The sequence below is a fragment of the Elephantulus edwardii genome, unplaced genomic scaffold (genome assembly GCF_000299155.1).
Source record: "Elephantulus edwardii isolate Elephantulus edwardi_28Jun2011 unplaced genomic scaffold, EleEdw1.0 scaffold00017, whole genome shotgun sequence".
Taxonomy (NCBI): Eukaryota; Metazoa; Chordata; class Mammalia; order Macroscelidea; family Macroscelididae; genus Elephantulus; species Elephantulus edwardii.
Genome location: NW_006399767.1, coordinates 8,898,880 through 8,917,851, shown reverse-complemented (window position 1 = coordinate 8,917,851; position 18,972 = coordinate 8,898,880). Strand labels below are relative to the sequence as shown.

The following is an 18,972-nucleotide window of genomic DNA, read 5'->3' as shown; positions in this document are numbered from 1 at the left end:
TTTTTGCCATTGTGTGCGGCAACATATTGTTGTTATGTGCCATCGAGGCAGAACCAACTCATAACTGACCCTCCAGTGGGTTTTCGGAGGCACTAAATTATATAGGAGTTGACTGCTCATCTTTTTCCTATAGAACAGCTGGTGGACTCAAACTGTGTGCTTTTGGTTTGGCAGTTCACTTCTTTACCAGTGGGCCAGCGCAGCTCCTCAGAAAGTTACTTTTGTTGTTATGTACCATTGTGACTCATAGCGACCCTACATACAATAGCTCTGAACTCTTCTATCCTTAGCCAGTCTCACTGACTCTGACACACTACCCCCATTACCCTATTTACCGTGTCAATCCATCTCCACCCAGGGGTCTTCCTCTCCTGTGCTGTCCCTCCACCCTTCCAAGCATAATGTCCTTATATAGTATCTTTTGAAAAGATGGGACCTCATAGTTAACAGGGATATTTTAAACTGTTTCACACTGGAAAACAAACACTAAGAACTAAAGTAGATGCTTGATTAAATTTCTATAAGAATCTAAGGCATATCACCTTCCCCCTGATGCCACCTAGGTCAAATAGAGTTTATTGGCATAGGGCTAGGGAATATTGATTGAATTTTTAACAATCTCTCAGTTGATTTCGATGTCCTCTAAGGTTTGCCACTTGTCCCATGGAGGAACATATTAGTAGTGTAATTTTAGAATTTGCTGTTTGTTTCTCTGAATGTTGTGAGGTTCCCTTGTTTTGTTTTTTATTAGCAACCTTTCCTCTCGATCTCACAAAAACTCGACTCCAGATGCAAGGAGAAGCTGCGCTTGCTCGATTAGGAGACAGCACACAAGAGCCTGTCCCCTATCGGGGCATGGTGCGCACAGCCCTAGGCATTGTCCAGGAGGAAGGCTTTCTAAAGCTTTGGCAAGGAGTGACACCCGCCATTTACAGACACGTAGGTATTTATCTTGATTCTGCCTGGTAAGTTTGTTAAAAGTTCTATGTTTAGTTATGCTGTGCTTTCTATTTAGCTATTTTCAAAAGCCAGAAAGTTTTAAATAAAAAAGAAAATATTTAGTTATTAAAGATGTGTTGGGCTTTTATTTAAAAAAAAAAAAGAAATGTACACTAATGTATTTTGGGATGTGCTATCCTGATATCTGTAAGGTCCTTTTAAAACGCAGGAAAAGAAAAAAGTGTGGCCAAAATGTTGTTATTTGCAGAGTTGCTTGCGACTCATAGCAACCCTATGTACAACAGCCCTATACCCTACTCTATCCTGTGCCAATCTTATTGTCTCTGACACACCGACCCCCATTACTCCAGTCACTGAATCAATCCATCTCATCGAGTGTCTTCCTCTCCTGCGCTGTCCCTCCACCCTCCCGAGCTTGACATCCCTCTCCAAGAACTGATCCCTCCTTGCAACATGTCCAAAGTATGTCAGATGAAGCTTCAGAATCCTTGCCTCCAAGGAGCAACCTTGGTTTCACCCTCTCTAGGATGAACCGGTTTGTTCTCTTAGCAGTTCATGGTATATTCAATATTCAATACTCTTCTCCGACACCACAGGTGAAAGGCATCAGCTCTCCTATCATCCCTAGTCATTGTCCAGCTCTCTGATGCATGGCAAATATGCATATGCAATAGCATATTTTACAGTGCTATCGGAGTTAATATGAATATTCCTGTTCTGGCATGAAGTACATGCAGCACAATTGCTCTGGCCAGACTACCTTACTAACTAGGCTAACATTTCTGCTATATTTGCATATTTTCTTTTTCCTAATTATGTAAGTATTTTACATGCATCATTCTTAAAGGAAGTAGTGTTAACTATACCATAGCCAATGAGAATATTTTCCTACTCTGCTTCCAAAGTGGCATCAGGCACTTCATCAGGATAGAATATTTTAGGGTATAGGTAGAAGAATGCAAATTTTACTTCAGAAGAAAGTACCGTAATTATGTACTGGTGTCCAAGTGAGTAAGAAGTTGTGCTGCCAACCCAGAGGCAGGTGGTTCAAATCTACCAGCTTCTCCTCAGGAGAAAGATATACAATCCCTTTCCACGTGATTTTCACCCTTCAAAACGCACTAGAGGATTAGCTAGTCAGTTTCTGCTCTGTAGTAATGAATGAGTGACACTCATTTCCTTAAGTAAAAAAGGACCCTTGATCAGAAAATTATTCATCAGCTTACTATTACTAAAGTTCAGTTATTCAGATAATTATGTTCAAGTATGTTCCTATCTATTCATCAGGAACTATCTAAAGGCATGAATAGACATTATTATGATTTTTCACAATTTGTATATTTTCATTACCTTAAAATACCTCATCAGATATCTTGACATTTCAGAGTCCCCCCTCTGTATGGCTACTATGTGATTATTATAATTTTTTTCCATTTTCCTTGTTTTTTTCTTTGCTTCTCATTAGCGCTTTTAATTCAGTTTTTTGATGAGTATTTTGCTGACCATTATGTATTGCTTTACAGTTAATTCATTTCACATGCTTGGCCCTTGACTGAAAAAAAAATGCACTTATAACTTATCCAATGAAGTAATTTTTTTTCTTTCATAAAATGTCTGCTATGTACTAAGCTCTCTGTTAGGACATAAGGAATGGACACAAAATATGTCTCAAGGAGCTCATGGTCTGATGAAAAGATAGGGAAATCAAGTTAATCTCAAAACAAATAAGTGCCATAATAGGTGTTAGCCTGAGTAGTTGTAGAGGAAGTTGGGAGAAGCAGAGGAAATACAATGAAACAAAAGCTTAGAACATCAAGGGGGGAAATTAGTGAGCACTTACAGGAAAACATGTTTGAATTGAGTTTTTAAAAAGGAGGAGTAGGTAGTCATGTAAAGAAAGGGAAAATCAATTATTTAAAAAGGGGAAGAGTAAGTAGTATGGGCTTGAGGCTTCCAAAAGTCTGGCACATTTGTGTACAGTTCAGGATGATCTTGTCTCTAGAGCTGAGGGCACATGACAGAAAGATCCAGAGAGACAGGCTGGGCCAGATCAGAAGGTCCTTTTGATTTTATTAAACATACCACTGAATACACCTTTTTAACAATGTTTTACACAGTATATTCTGGAGGTCGAATGGTCACGTATGAACATCTCCGTGAGGTTGTGTTTGGCAAAAGCGAAGATAAGCACTATCCCTTTTGGTAAGTTTTACTTTGAAGATAGGTGATTGCTCCAATTTAATTAAATTTACATTAAATTTATGTAAAATAGCTTTTGTATCAATGTTGCCACAAGTTAGAGACTTAATCATAGTTATACATTCAAATAATTGAAATTTTCTGAATATTGTATACAATTATCTACATATCTAAAATGTGTATATATATATGTGAGGAGCCACAAACCACCTTCCTTGTTCTTTTCACTGAGAAACTATGAGCTTTGGAGTCCTCTCATTGCCATTAAGTCAGAGCCAATTCATAGCTGATCTTGTAGAGAGTTTTGGAAGCTACAAATCACATGGGAGGAGGTGATGAACTGGCCACCTTTAAGTTAGCAAAACAATTCCCTACAACTACTCTACCAGTTGAAAGCAGTCTTGGTAAATAACTTCAATTTTTAAGCCTTTAGTTTTCTTAACTGTAGAATAAATATCTGCCAGTAAACATTTTTGTAGTCAGATGAGATGATGGAAGGAAGAGCACACTACTTATAAGGTTTATAAAGAAAACAGGGGAGAAGTGGAATGTTGTTGTTGTTAAGTGCTCTCAAGTCATAGACAACTCATAGCAACTCTATGAATGAAAGACCTAAAAACTTGTGTAACTCATCGTTTCTCCAAGTTCATAGGGTTTCCAGAGGCAAGCTGTTTTGGAAATGAATGCCACTCCTGTTTGTTTAATCTTGTTTAATCAGGGAATTTCACCAAACACTGTCCACCATGGGTAACCATTATTGCATTTGACACATCAGTGTCTGTGTTCAGCATCACAGCATCCACAAGTTATTACTGTACAGCAAATGGACAGACACGTGCTATACCACTTAGAAGAATGTTTGACCAAAAACAATTAAAACCAGGCCTGAGGGCCGCAGATTAAAATCATCCATCTTTAGCTTGGTAGCATTGCTTTCTGTCCACTAGAGAGCTCTCTGTATTGTTGTTGTTGTTAAGTGGATTGCTATTAAAAATATCCCAAGAATACCAAAAAAGAAATAAAATCTAGAAAACATTAAGGAAAAATCGGGAAAGGGTATTAACAGGTGATTAACAAAGAATTGCTATTACTGTTCATGAAAGAATCCATAATCACATGGTTAACGTATGTTAACAAGAAGATTAGAAGTTTGAGTCCATCACTGAAAAACAATGAATTCGTATAACATTACACAACATAGGTGAGCCTGGAGGACATTATGCTGAGTGGAATATCTCAGTCACAAAAGTACAAATACTGCATAACACTACTGTTATATAATAAGGACTGACATGGGGGAGGGTTGGGGTTGAATAGGAAAAGAGTGTCTATGTAATGAATACTACACTGAAACAGATGAGGGGAAGAACAGTCTGAAAGGAGTATGTGATTAGGTATTATATGTATGACAATAAGCTGGGACAACAGTTGCATTGCAAAGTGGGCTAGGGAAGGGGATAGGGAAGGAGAAGGAAGAAAATGTGCAACAATGAATGAATAAAAAAAAGAGGTACCTTGGAAGCAGGTCATGGATCTACTTTGAAGAGCTCTGCAGCCAATGAGGGTTTTTAATAATAAAAATGTAAGCAATTATGAAGTATGAAAATTACCGAAGAGGAAGTGGTTATGAGAGTCATAAGAGAAACCATAATAATGTGCTTATCCTTGGGTAGAGAAATAAACACTCTCAAAGACTGTCAGTGGAAATATAAACTGATACAAGTTCTATGAAAAGCAACCTGGAAAATATTATGTAAATGTTGAATTTAAAAAATTACTATAGTTAAATAAACTGTGGGGTCTTAATGGTACAGTGTGGGTGAAGTAAATGCTGGAACCCTGGTGATGCAAAGCATTCATATACTAATTGAAAGGTCATCAGTTTGAACTCACCCACGGGAGAAAGATGTGACAATGTGCTTGTGTAAAGACTATAGCTTTGGAAAACTTATAGAATATTTTTTCTATCCTGTGAGATTTCCATCAATTGGAATGGTTTGACATCAAATAATTTGGTGGTTGTGGCATATGAATTATTGTTGTTATGTGCCATTGAGTCACTTGTGACTCATAGTGACTCTCTGTACAATAGTCCTAAAACCTTCTCTATCCTGTGCCAACTTTACTGTCTCTGACACACCCAGCCTCATTTCCCCAGTCGCTGAATAAATCCATCTCATCAATAGTCTTCCTCTCTTTTTCTGTCCCTCCACCCTTCCAAGGATGATGTCCCTTCCCAAGGACTGGACCCTCCTTGCAACATGCCAGAAGTATGTCACATGAAGCTTCTGGATCCTTGCCTCCAAGGAGCAGCCTGGTTTCACCCTCTCTGGGATAAATCTCCTTGTTCTCTTGGCATTCCATAGTATATTCAACACTCTTCTCCAGCACCACAGCTCAAAGGCATCAATTCTCTATCATCCCTAGTCATTGTCCAACTCTTTGACCGTCTAGCAACCAATTGTGAAGACTATGTCCGGGATCAGGCGCTGACATCATTGCTCTACTCTATTGCTCTACATCATTGCCGTACTCTAGGGAGGTCCCTGACTGCTGACTTTCCCCAGTGCAATTTGTCTTCTGATTTCCTGGCTGTTGGTACCAAGAGTGTTGATTGTGGAGCCCAGAAAACTAAAGCTGTTAACAATCTCAATGTTGTCAGTTGGCCTGGACTATCTTTGTTTTGAAGCATCACATAAAAATATTAAGCAAACCAGGCAACTCTTTATGAAATGACAAGAGACCCTTTAAGATGGAACCAGGAGTAAATCAATCCACCTGTCATTTTTGACAAGGAGATGAAGTCCATTAAATGGAAAAATTACAGCCTCTTTTCCAAATGGTGCTGGAAAAATTGAAAATCCACATGCAGAAAATTAAAACAAAAACTTTTCCTCACATCATATAAAAAAACTAATTCTAGGCAGTGCGGGAAGACAAAATAAAGTATTATAATGAAACGTACAAAGAGCTGGAGTTTGAAAATCAAAGGGACCAAACTCACTTGGCATTTCTTAAGCTGAAGGAACTGAAGAACAAATTCAAGCCTTGAGTTTCAAAACTTTAGGATGCTTTGGTCAGAATATTAAATGATCCAGGAAGCATTAAAAGAAGATGGAAAGAGTATACCAAAAGGAATTGGCTGACACAAGAATTTCATGAAACAACATATGAGCAAGTGCCTCTGGTGATGAAGGAAGAAGTTCAAGCTGCTCTGAAAGAATTGGTAAAAATAAGGCCCTAGGAATTGACAGTATACCAATTGACATATTTCAACAAACACATACTGCTCTGGACTTGCTCACCAAGTTGTGCCAAGAAATCTGGAGAACAACCACTTGGCCAACTGACTGGAAGAGATCTATATTTGTTCCCATTCCAAAGAAAGGTGATCTGACAGACTGTGGAAATTATCAAACAATATCATTAATATCACATGCAAGCAAGATTCTGCTGAAGATTACCAAAAATGCCTGGAAGAGAACATCAATAGAGAACTGCCAAAAGTGCAGGCTGGGTTTAAAAGAGGCCAAGGTACTAGGAATGTTATAGCTAATGTCAGATGGATCTTGGCCAAAAGCTGGGAGTACCAGAGGACTGTCTATTTGTGTTTCATTGACTATGCAAAGACATTTGACTGTGTGGAGCACAACAAACCGTGGCTAACTGAGAAGAATGGGAATCCCAGAATATTTGATCGTGCATATGCGAAACCTATACTTGGAACAGGAGGCAGTAATCAGAACAGAGTAAGGAAACACTGCCTGGTTCAAAATGGGGAAGGATATAACCAGGGATATGTCCTATCCCCCATATCTTTCGATCTGTATGCAGAACAGATTATCTGGGAGGTTGGGCTCTATGAGGTGAAATGTAGCATCAGGATTGGAGGAAGATTCATCAACAGTCTGCGTTATGGAGATGGCACAACCCTGCTTGCTGAAACTGAGGAGGATCTGAAGTGCTCCTGAAGAGGTCAAGGACTGGAACTTTCAGTATGGATTGAAGCTCAACATCAAGAAAACAAAGATTCTTACCACTGGGCTTATTGTCAGCATCATGATAGATGGTGAGTAGATTGAGATTGTTAACAGCTTTAGTTTGCTTGGTTCTACAATCAACACTATTGGGACCAGCAGCCAGGAATTGAGACAAATTGAATTGGGAAGGTTTGCTGTCAGAGACCTCTCCAAAGTACTGAAGAGCAACGATGTCAGTCTGAAGACTAAGGTGTGCCTGATACAGGCCATGGTCTTTGCAATTACTTGCAAAGCATCAGAAAGCTGTGCAATGACTAGGGATGACAGAAAGAGAATTGATGCCTTTGAGCTGCGGTGTTGGAGACAAGTATTGAATATACCATGGACTGCTAGGAGAACAAACAGGTTTGCCTGGAGAGGGTGAAACCAGGAGGCAAAGATTCTGAAGGTTTGTCTGGTATATTTTGGACATGTTGTAAGGAGGGACCAGTCCTTGGAAGGGGATGTCATGGTTGGGAGAATGGAGGGACAGCACAGGAGAGGAAGACACTCAATGAGATACATAGAGTCAGTGATTGGGGTAATGGGGGTAGGTGTGTCAGAGACAATAAGATTGGGAAAGGATAGAGCAATATTTAGAGCTGTTGTACATAAGGTTGCTATGAGTCACAGGCAACATGACGGCACATAACAACAACAGGTGGATCATGGACCTAGGTAAAGCCAAAACGATCATCAAAATAAAAAATAGAAGTGAATTTCATAGCCTTAATCCATGGGGTTAACTATAACCAAAAATACACAACCAGAGATCCTAAACTGAATGTATTGTGTCTTCAAAGAATTAAGTTCTTATGTTCATCAGGAAATTTCTCCAAATGAGTAAAAAAATAACCTACAGACTGGGGAAATTATATCTGGCAGTGACTTATCTGATGAGGGGCTCTTATCTAAAATCAATAGAAAACTTTAACACCTTAACAACAACAACAACAAAAAAAGACTAATAACCCATTTACAAAGTGGACAGAGAATATGAGAAGACTCTTTACCAGAGAAAACAATCAATATGGTCAAAAAAATAAGAAATGCTCTAAATAACTATTTTAGAGATTCAAATCACAACAGCAGGAAGGGGGGGGGGGACAACAGTGAAATACTGTCGCATTCCAGCAGCAAAAGTTCAGTAAATCAGTGAATAACAGTCTCAGATTTTCATGCATTGCTGGTGGCAATGTAACATGGTATAACCACTATAGAAAGCAATCTGATATTTCCTTAAAACACTGAAAATGGAAATATCATTTTATCCAGATATTCCACTACTAGGTTTGTATTCTAAAGAATGTAAGAGCTGTGACATGAACAACCATGTTTACTATATACAATATAATTATGTACAATATAAAAGAGTTGGAAACAACTCAAATGACCATCAACAAATGAATGCATAGAGAAACTGTGGTATATTCACATAGTGGAGTACTAATGAAACACAGAAAAGCAATGAAGAACTTGTGAAACACTGCACGGCATGGATGAGTACCTTATGTTAAGTGCAATGAGGCAGCCACAAAGGACAAACATTGTGTCCTTTTACAAGACCACTATTACAAAAAGCTAAAGAAAGATTTACACTCAGAATCATACTAGTATGACTACCAGAAAGAAGACTGACACAGACTAAAAAATTGATAATAAATAATTAATATGGGTGAAGGAAAAGACTATATGGAATTAATGGATGATCACATACTGTGGGTATTAATATTACTGAACAAAATATGCATTATTTAAAATATGCATTATAAACTTTATTCAGATCACAATTTAAAAACAAACTGTTAGGAAAAATAAAATTGACGAACAGTTTATGTACCTTTTAAAAGGTATATCTATACATAACAGGTTAAACGTGCAAACTGTCATATGTAACAGTGGTGAAAAGTATAATTACTGGACTCAAACTTGTTATTGTTGTTAGGTGCCATCGAGTTGAGTATGACTCAAAGTGATCCTATGAACAAAATATCTGAATCTAGTCCTGTCCTGCACCATCCTTACACTTCCTGACACATAAGAGCCTACTGCAGCAGTCACCATGTCATTCCACCTGGTTTAGGGTCTTTCTCTCCTTTGCTGACCCTCCGCCCTTCCCAACATCATGTCCCTCTCCAAGGAATAGCCCCTCTTAGTAATATGTCCAAAGTATGTGAGGTAAAGCCTCATCATTCTTGCCTCTAAAGAGCACTCCAGCTGCACCCTCTCCAGCACATATCTGTTTGTTCTTGTGGCTGTCCATGGGATGCTCAGCTCCCTGTGGTTCTTTAGCCCTCCCTTCATAACACTCTACTTTCTTTTGTGGTGTGTTTGGGCTCCCCTTGTCTTCACTGTGCCTTGAATCTCATATCTAGTGAGAACGGTATTGACAAACTTCTTATCCAGGCTGGTATTGTTTGACTAGAAAATCTGTGAAATTAATGGTTACTTTAATTTTTTTAAAAATGTATTTTCTTTTACAATTAGGAAATCAATCATTGGTGGAATGATGGCTGGCGTTATTGGCCAATTTTTAGCCAATCCAACTGACCTAGTGAAAGTTCAGATGCAAATGGAGGGAAAACGGAAACTGGAAGGAAAACCTTTGCGGTACGTTCTCCTATTAACTGCTGCCTTTCTTTACCCTCTGCTTTCATTTGCCTAATGGCCTCATGCATCATTTTCTCTAACATTCGGTAAGAAAATATTTCCAATTGTTCTACTTTGGAATTGATTTTAAGAGAGACCTGATCTGGATCTTTTCTAGGTATGATGAGATGTGCATGTTGTTCTCTGACAGACAGACTATACAGTGGATGTCTTCACTCCACTGCCTCTAATGCTACACCTAACCTACAGTAACATCCAGGCTTTGGGTTGACAGCCAAGTGCTTAATACACAGCTGATCATGCTAATGCGAAACTTACACTTGAACCAAGAGGCAGTCGTCAGAACAGAGTAAGGAAACAGTGCATCGTTCAAAATTGGGAAAGGCATTCACCAGGGGTGTGTTCTGTCTCCATACCTTTTCAATCTGTATGCAGAACAGATCATCCGAGAGGCTGGACTCTATGAGAAGAAATGTGGCATCAGGATTGGTGGGAAATCTATCAACAATCTGCATTACGCAGATGACACAACCCTGCTTGCTGAAACTGAGGAGGACCTCAAGCACTTGCTGCTGAGGGTCAGGAACTGCAGCCTTCAATATGGATTGAGGCTCAATGTCAAGAAGATGAAGATTCTCACCACTGGGCAGCATCAGGATGGATGGTGAAGAGATTGAGATTGTACACAGCTTTAGTTTGCTTGGCTCCACAGTCAACACTCTTGGCACCAATAGCCAGGAAATTAAAAGGTGCATTGCCATGGGAAAGTCTGCTATTAGGGACCTCTCCAGAGTACTGAAGAGCAATGGTGTCACTCTGGAGACTAAGGTGCATCTGATACAGGCCATGGTCTTTGTAATCACTTGTTATGTGTCAGAGAGCTGGACAATGCCCAGGGAGGATAGAAGAATTGATGCTTTTGAGCTTTGGTGTTGGAGAAGATTGCTGAGGGTACCATGGACTGCTAAGAAAACAAAACAGATTCATCCTGGAGAGGGTTAAACCGGGCTGCTCCTTGAAGGCAAGGATTCTGAAACTTCGTCTGACATACTTTGGTCATGTTGTAAGGAGGGCTCGTCCTTGGAGAAGGACATCATGCTTGGGAGGGTGGAGGGCAGGCGCAGGAGGGGAAGACCCTCTGGGAGGTGGATTGATTCGGTGACTGAAGCAATCGGGATGAGTGTGTCAGAGACAATGAAATTGGCACAGGACAGAGCAGAGTTTAGAGCTGTTGTACATGGGGTTGCTATGAGTAGCAAGCGACTCAACAGCACTTAACAACAACAACAACCAGAGCTCTCATCTGGTTTATAAGGTGCAAAATTTGGGTTTCTTTCCTGTCGTCCTGAAAGAAGGTTGACCATGCAACTGGTTCTCCCTGCCCTCACTATCCTCATTCGACCTGTGTCTTAAGACCTCTATCCCCCATGTTTACGAAAGATTTTTCAGTATGTTTTTCATAATTAAAAAAAAAAATTCTCCAATTGAAGTACACTACGCTGTCTCAGTCTTTCTTTAGAAGGCTTCAAGTTCAATCATTTGGTTTAACCTAAGAGGAAAATCTTCCTCCTTTTGCTGAGAGGAGAAAAAATAAAAATGCAGGACAGCTGGAATTAGTAAAAGGGGTTGGTTCTGTTCATTCTAACACTCTAGGTTGATAGATAAGCCATGAGTAGAGGAGGGCTTTGCAGGCAGACCATAGCTTTTTGTTCCACTGTTGTTTTAGCTGACTCTGGAGGACCTCAGCCCAAGCTTCCCTTCACTCACAGGAGAGCAGACACATAGCTGGGGAGGGGAGAGGAGGGTATAGCTTTGCTCTAGCCGTGCCATTTCCAGAAGCACAGGGTCCACTTAATTATATTAGAACAGCTTGTAATTTTTAACTAACAGAGGAAAGTAGGACTTGGATTGAATATACATGGAGAATATTAGCCATTGGGACTTAAGGTCTAGAACCATCTGATTTCTTCCGCACCTCCACTAGTTTATTTATAAAACTCAAATACCAATTCAAACAAATTCTCTCCATTTCCCTTACCCACCCCCCATCAAATTGTATATCCCAATGATTAATCTCCCTCTCCCCCTACACATCCACATTTCTCTGCTTCAAGTCTCTCCCACCATCCTTATACTCATTCTATAATAACTTTGTAAATTATTACCTAACTTGGGAAGGACTGGAGAGCATTATGCTGAGTGAACTCAGTCCCACAAGGATAAATATTGTATAAACCCATCTTGAGGTCTTAATTGACCCTCTCAGCTTGGTGTTCTTTTTAGTTTAGTTTTGCTTTCCTTCCCTTGTCCCTAACACTGAGCAGTTTTTGTTTAATTACATTTATAATATGAAGAACATAAACTTTGAAGCCAAATAGGCTAGGATTTAAATCTAAACTTTATCACATTATCTCTGTAGCCTAAGTAAAGATTCTTAATCTCTTTAAACCTCTGTATGTTCGGATCTAGATCACAATGATAGTTTGTGTTTCATAGAACTTTCCGAGTTAAAATACATCTGTGTACATAAAATGCCTCTGGCACTAAGTAAAGCTGTAATTAACATCATCCCTGAGGACAGCTTCCCAGGTGGTAATTATGCATACCTAGCAAATACAGATTATCTTTTTGATGAGCCTCAGAGAGTACAATGCCCCATTAAAGCCACACAACTACTAATTGAAAAGGGGATATTTGATTCTGAGTATTTCTGATTATATGAAGTTCATGAGTCATATTCTTTTTTAATCTATCTATAGCAAAATAGGAATAAGTTGCTAAAGTTTCATAAAGCTAAAGTTATTCAGTTTTAGGAACACTTACAGCATTGTCTTCCCAATTTTTTACCTAAAATTCATTTTAAAAAATTATTATTTTATACTGGTTTACTTGTTGTTTTTCACACTGGATTTTTATTTTCTATTAGTTTGCTTAAAATGTTCACATTGTGTTTCATACATTCATTCCCATGCATTATGTTTTAATTACCATTGGACTGTGCCCACAATTACCCTGTGTTTTCAGGGCTTTGCCAGACCTTTCTCATTTCTTTTACCTTCTCTCCACTCACCAAATTGGACACCCTGTAATTTTTCCCCTACACATTCTCATCCCTTTTCTCCCACCCTTTCCCCACTTGGGTCCCCGATACATGTTTGACTAGTTATCATTCTATTTTTACAATAACTAAAATGTCATTTTTAAAATGAGATTATGTAAGAGTAAACATTTTAATGGCTTTATTTGGCATAATAAAAAAGTTTTCAAGTTCTCAAATTCCTAGTAAAATGAATACAGAAGTCTGAGAACCACTTTTCTGTCTTCTATTAAATAGCTGTATTTGAAATATGAAATATCAAGAAAAGGGTTTTTTCTTTTTTTGTAATATGAGCACATAAGCAGAGGATGATATAGTTTTAAAAGTTTGACATTAAGAATGCTTACATCAAAGTTTGGCTTTTTTCTAAAGAAAACTTGAAAAGTTTACTTTTTGAGTTGCTTGAATTCCCAAAAATTCTGGGTAATTAAGTTTTTACTTCATACAAAGCCGTCTTGTCCAATCGCAATCTATGCACAGGATTTTCACATTTTACTTCTTCTTTTCGTTAGCTTCCGTGGAGTACACCATGCATTTTCAAAAATCTTAGCAGAAGGAGGAGTGCGTGGGCTTTGGGCAGGCTGGGTGCCCAACATACAGAGAGCTGCGCTGGTGAACATGGGAGGTAAGGGCAACTTTTGGAATTCTGATGCCTTTTAATTTGATTAATAGTTATAAGGATTTATGTCAGGGAAACAAAGCTAATTAATTTTTATTGTTTCATAACAGGCTTCTTGGACATTGTGAGGTATAACTGAGTATTTTTCTTATAGCATTTTCATTTTATTCTAAAGGAACATGTAAAAAGGGTTTCCTAGAACAAACAAAACATCCAAGAATCTGTTACAATAGAGACAAGAACACAAATATTTAAAGCCTGGTCTAGCCTGAACGTCCTTCTAAGATTCAGACTAATATATGCAACCATTTGATAGACATTCTTTTTAGAATATCAAGTTTTGTTTCTCCAGCAATCCTGCTCCTTTTACTAGAATCCATTTTGTATAGCCAGACACCACAGGGTATAAACCTGAATGTTTCCTTATGTGACCTTCATCCCTCTCCTGTATTCAATGACTAACTTATTTTATCTGCTAAATAGCTCTTTAAAGCGTTCTCTCCCTGCAGTACTTACTATCCTTAAAATCACTGATTCTACAATCCTAGCCATCATGGAGGTGGGTGGTGGAGGTTCATGGCTCATTTTCACTCAGTGTGCCTCGTACACATTGCTATGATATTACACGGAGTGTTGCTATGATGCTGAGCAACTTTTAGCAGAACTTCTGGACAAAGATGGTCTAACAAGAAAGTTCTAGCAATTTACTTCTGAAAATTAGGCACTGAACACCCTGTGAATCACAGCACTCTGATGACCACCTGATGATGGGGTGGTACAAGACTGAACATTGTTTTGTTCCAATGTTCTTGAGGTTGCCATAAGTTGAAGCTGACACAATCATAGCTAATAACCACCACCACCACCACCATCATTACCTTGCAACTAGATTATTTTGAAATGTGTGTCTTTATCTTTCAAATATATATCCTGGCCTTTGGGCATATAATATACTGGTCTGTGTATTGCTATACAGAGGTAACTTGTGGTTGCTGTGATGCTGAGAACTTTGACACTGATGTGCCAAATGTGATCATGGTTACCCATGGTGGACAGTGTTTGGTGGAGCTCCCAGATTTAAACAAGCTTGGAGGCAAGAGCGGTATCCACTTCCGAAATAGCTTGCCTCCGGAAACTCTATGGACAGTGCTAAGGCCTTTCGCTCATAGGGTCGCTATGAGTCGTCTACGACTCGACGGCACCTAACAACAACAACAACAACTTTGTAATTGGTGTCTCTCTATCTTTCAAATATATATCCCATATCCAAAGGGATATATGGAAAACATAGGTCTTGGCATGTTAACAAGGACTTTAAACCCTTTCATTGGTGCCTCTTCACTTAGGAGGTAGACTGGAAATTCCTTAACATGACACAGAATGTTTGCACTCATTGATCCTGAAGCAAAGAGTCAACCATAGTCATCAGCTAAAAATGGTTCAACTGCCTCCCCATACTAAGCTACTCTTCACCTTTGCACTTTCTGGCATCTTCCTTCCTGTTCCATTTAATTTTCTTTTACAGAACTGTTTAATACTTACCCCAGCTGCCCTCTCCCTCCAAGATATGTCTTGAGCCTCCCATGAACCATCCTGCTATATTAGATTGATTTTTATGTGTTTCTGTAACTTTCTGTGCTTATCTCGATTATTTTGTTCCTCACTCCATTGTGTTCTACTATGTACATATCTCCTCCACTAGATTAGGTGTCCCTGAAAGGCAAGGAATGTATTTTATTTTCCTAATACCTCACATGTAGTAAGTAAACATATGATGACTGAATGAATAAATCCATTCTAAGACCAGGAGGGACCAGTCCTTGGAGAGGCACAGCCTGCTTGGAAAGGTAGAGGGTCAGTAAAAGAGAAAATGACCCTCATCCAGATGGATTGACACTGACTGCAGCAAGGGGCTTGAATGTGTCGGGGATGAGGAGGATGGCACAGGATAGGGCAGGGTTTAGACCAGTTGTTCTTAAGGTCACTATGAGCCATACTTGAATCAACACCACCTAACACCAACACCACCAAGTCCACTCATTTCTATCTTTAAGGCATACCTCAAATCTGTCACTTCCTTCCATTGCTTTATCTAAGTATTTCTCTCTTCCTTCTGGACTAGTTGAGAGCTCTGGTGGTTTAATGGGTAGGGAGTTATACTCCCAAAAGTAGGTGGTTCAAGACTGCCAACTATGCAGGAGAAAGTTGAGCAGTGCCCTCCTGTGAGATTTACAGTCTCTGAAATCTCGCTGGAAGATCAACTCTGAGTTGGTTCCAACTCTTAACAGCATTGAGTTTTCTAGACTAATACAAAAGCCTTCTAATTGGTCTCCTTCTATCTTCTATAACCATTATGTTCTCATTACTCCTCTGAAACTGATCTTGCAAGGCACCAGTGCTTACCATCTGTTTCCTAAAACTGAAGCTTTGTCTTTCAGATTGCTTCCATCAAGAACTTCGGTCATCCTCAAGGTCTCTATCTCAGCCCCCATTCAATCTGCTAAACTAATCCCACTGATTTCTCTCTTTAAAAATAGAATCTTATTTCTCTTCAAATATAGGGCCCTATAAAAATAGGGTTCCACAGATTCACTGATCCAAGTCACCATCATCTCCGACCAGGAATTCTGAAACAGTTTCATATCCATTTTTTAAATTTTTTATTATTAATTTTAATGAAAATTTACAGAGACTTTGGATTTTTATTCATTCATTGTTGTACTTTTCTCCTGCCCACCTCTCTCCCCCAGTACACTCTTCTCTTTGAAAAGTAAAAGAAAAAAAAATCTTTCATTGTTTTACAATCCCTCTCCCCAAATCCACTCCACTATGCAGCCTTTGTTCTGGACTCCTTTCATGACAATAATACCTAATCACATATCCCTTTTAAACAGTTTTCTCCCTCATCTGTTTCAATGTAGTACACATTATTTATCCCATCTTTCTCAGTCTCCCCTTAACCCCAATGTCAGTCCTGTTTTACAACAGTGGCACTATGCAGTATTTGTCCTTTTTTTTTTTAATTAAAAAAATTTAATTGAATAAGACAGAACCAGACAGCTTGATGAAAGACTTTGATCCAATAAAGAGAGAGGAGAAAGGCGTGCTCCTGATGCCGGGTGTGATGGGGGCTGTCTGGACCTCGTCTGGCTTCTTCCCATCAACAGGAGAGCCAGTGATGCCAATTATGGGTGTGGCTGTCCTGAGAAGGTGCAGGGAGACCATCCTCAGACAGTGCCAGATCACCATGTCCCCAAACAAGCCCACTGCCCACCCCCTCCCTGTCCATCCTGCCCCCAGACCAACCCATCTCTGAATCTCTGAAAGGCATGGACTTAGGCTTAGACCTCACAGCACCCTCACAGTCCTGACCTCACCAGGAATCACAGGAACCACAACCTGTAGTTGTGGTTGTTGTTATGTGCCATCAAGTTAGAACCAACTCATAGCTGACCCTCCAGAGAGTTTTCAGAGGCAGTAAATCACACAAGAGTCTGTCTTTCTCCCTTTGAGCCCCTAGTAGATTTAGTATTTGTCCTTTTGTGACTGAGCTATTTCACTCAGCATAATGTCCTTCAGAGTCACCCATTTTGAATAATATTGCGTGAGTTCCTTGTTTTTCAGTGTTGCATTGTATTCCATTGCATGAGTTCCTTGTTTTTCAATGCTGCATAGTATTCCATTGTGTGCAATAAACATGGGTGTGCATATATCTGCTTAGGTGGCAGTTATGGTCTCTTTGGGTTATATTCCCAGTAATGGAATTACTGGGTCAAATCGTATCTCTATTTGCAACTTTTTGAGAAAGCGCCACACTGCCTTCCACAGTTGGTTGTACCATTTTACACTCCCACCAACAGTGAATAAGGGTTCCAGTTTCTCTACAACCTCGCCAGCATTTGTTGCTTGCTGTTCTGTTAAATTTTGCTATTCTTACTGGGGTGAGATGGTATCTCATAGTTGTTTTTTCATATCCATTTTGTATTCTTGTAGTTCACTCCGAGCTTTGATGGCTTAGTAATAAGGAATTGTGCTGCCAACCCAAAGGTACACAGTTCAAATCAACCAACGGCTGGAGAAAGATAGGCAGTCCCTTCCCGTACAAAGTACTGCCTCTGAAAACCAACTGGAGGGTCAGCTATGGGTCGGTTTTGTCTCAACAGAGTAAACAACAATTACTTTTAGCAGAACAGCCAAAATGGTGCCTCTTAAAATAGTAAACCTGGATTAACCCATTCTCTGTGCAAAATCCTCGATGATTTCTGTTGCACCGCGTGATCTAAACTCCAGCACTACTCTACCCCTTGTTGACTCTGCTCCCTCCTGTTAGTCCAGTGTTCTTGCTGTTTCTCTAACATACTAAGCTGACTCTGCCCCTCAAGGCCACAGACCTGCTGTGTTTGTTTGGGTTTTTGAGGCTGGGTCATTGCCTCTCAGTTATCTGCAAGGTTTATTTTCTCACCCATCCTGTAGGTCTCTGTTCACATGTCACCTTGTCAAAGAGGTCCTCCCTGACCATACACTTTAGAATTCCTCCTCACCCTGTGGTACTTTCTATTACATTTCTTTACCATATTTGCCTTCAGAGAACTTAACTACCATCTAAAAATATATTTATTTGTCTAGTGTCTCATTCTCTGACAGAGAGCAGGCAATTTTGTTTATTTTACCCATGGTTCTTTCCCTAAGGCCTAGAACTGTGCCTGATACATGGTAAACAGTAGGATATTTGGTGAATGACCAAATGCATTCATCCATTTTTTCCTCACTACACACCATTATTTATACATCAATGAGTGTAATCTTATAAAATTCCAGCATTTGTTTAAAACTTTCAACAGCTTTACTATATTTTTTAAAAAGTAAAACAATTTTAATATGGAATAATGATTATGCTTTTTGACTTCTAAGTAATAGGATTTCAGCCAAGCTTAGGCTAAACAAGAGTATTTATTATCATAAACACAAAAAATCTCAGAGATTACCTTGACTTTCAGTCTAGCTGGATTGGAATTTTCAAATGATATAATTGAAAATCTCCCTTTTTACCCCCTTTCCCTCCAAAGACAGCACAGTTTGCCTCTGCTTGAAAACAAAAATGCTAACTTATTCTTATGCACTTTCCTATCCCAAGACTAGTTTATTTCTTGGCCTAAAATCTCTCTCTTTATCACCTCTTCTATTCCCAGATTTAACTACTTATGATACAGTGAAACACTACTTGGTATTGAACACACCACTTGAAGACAATATCATGACCCATGGCTTATCAAGGTCGGTGACCATTTTATTTTGACTCTCATTTTCCTTCATCCTGTATCATCCCTGTCTTCCATAAATGGGATAAGTGCTGATTTTTATCTGAAATCTTAGGACATAACCCTTAGAGAAAAGGTGCTAGTACATTTGTAGGAAGTATTTTTCTTAGATTTCATTCATTGCAGTTAAAATAATACAATTTGATGGGT

At 39.2% G+C, this 18,972-nt stretch overlaps 1 protein-coding gene across 1 annotated transcript in view; it reads left to right on the top strand.

Annotated features, from left to right (window-relative positions):
• The window catches only part of SLC25A27 (solute carrier family 25, member 27), a 40,205-nt gene that overhangs the window by 5,858 nt on the left and 15,375 nt on the right, over positions 1–18,972 (top strand). The window contains exons 2-6 of the mRNA XM_006881928.1: positions 752–943; positions 3,078–3,162; positions 9,666–9,788; positions 13,398–13,510; positions 18,694–18,778. Coding sequence (XP_006881990.1) covers positions 752–943; positions 3,078–3,162; positions 9,666–9,788; positions 13,398–13,510; positions 18,694–18,778 — 598 coding nt within the window. The remainder of the gene's footprint in view (positions 1–751; positions 944–3,077; positions 3,163–9,665; positions 9,789–13,397; positions 13,511–18,693; positions 18,779–18,972) is intronic.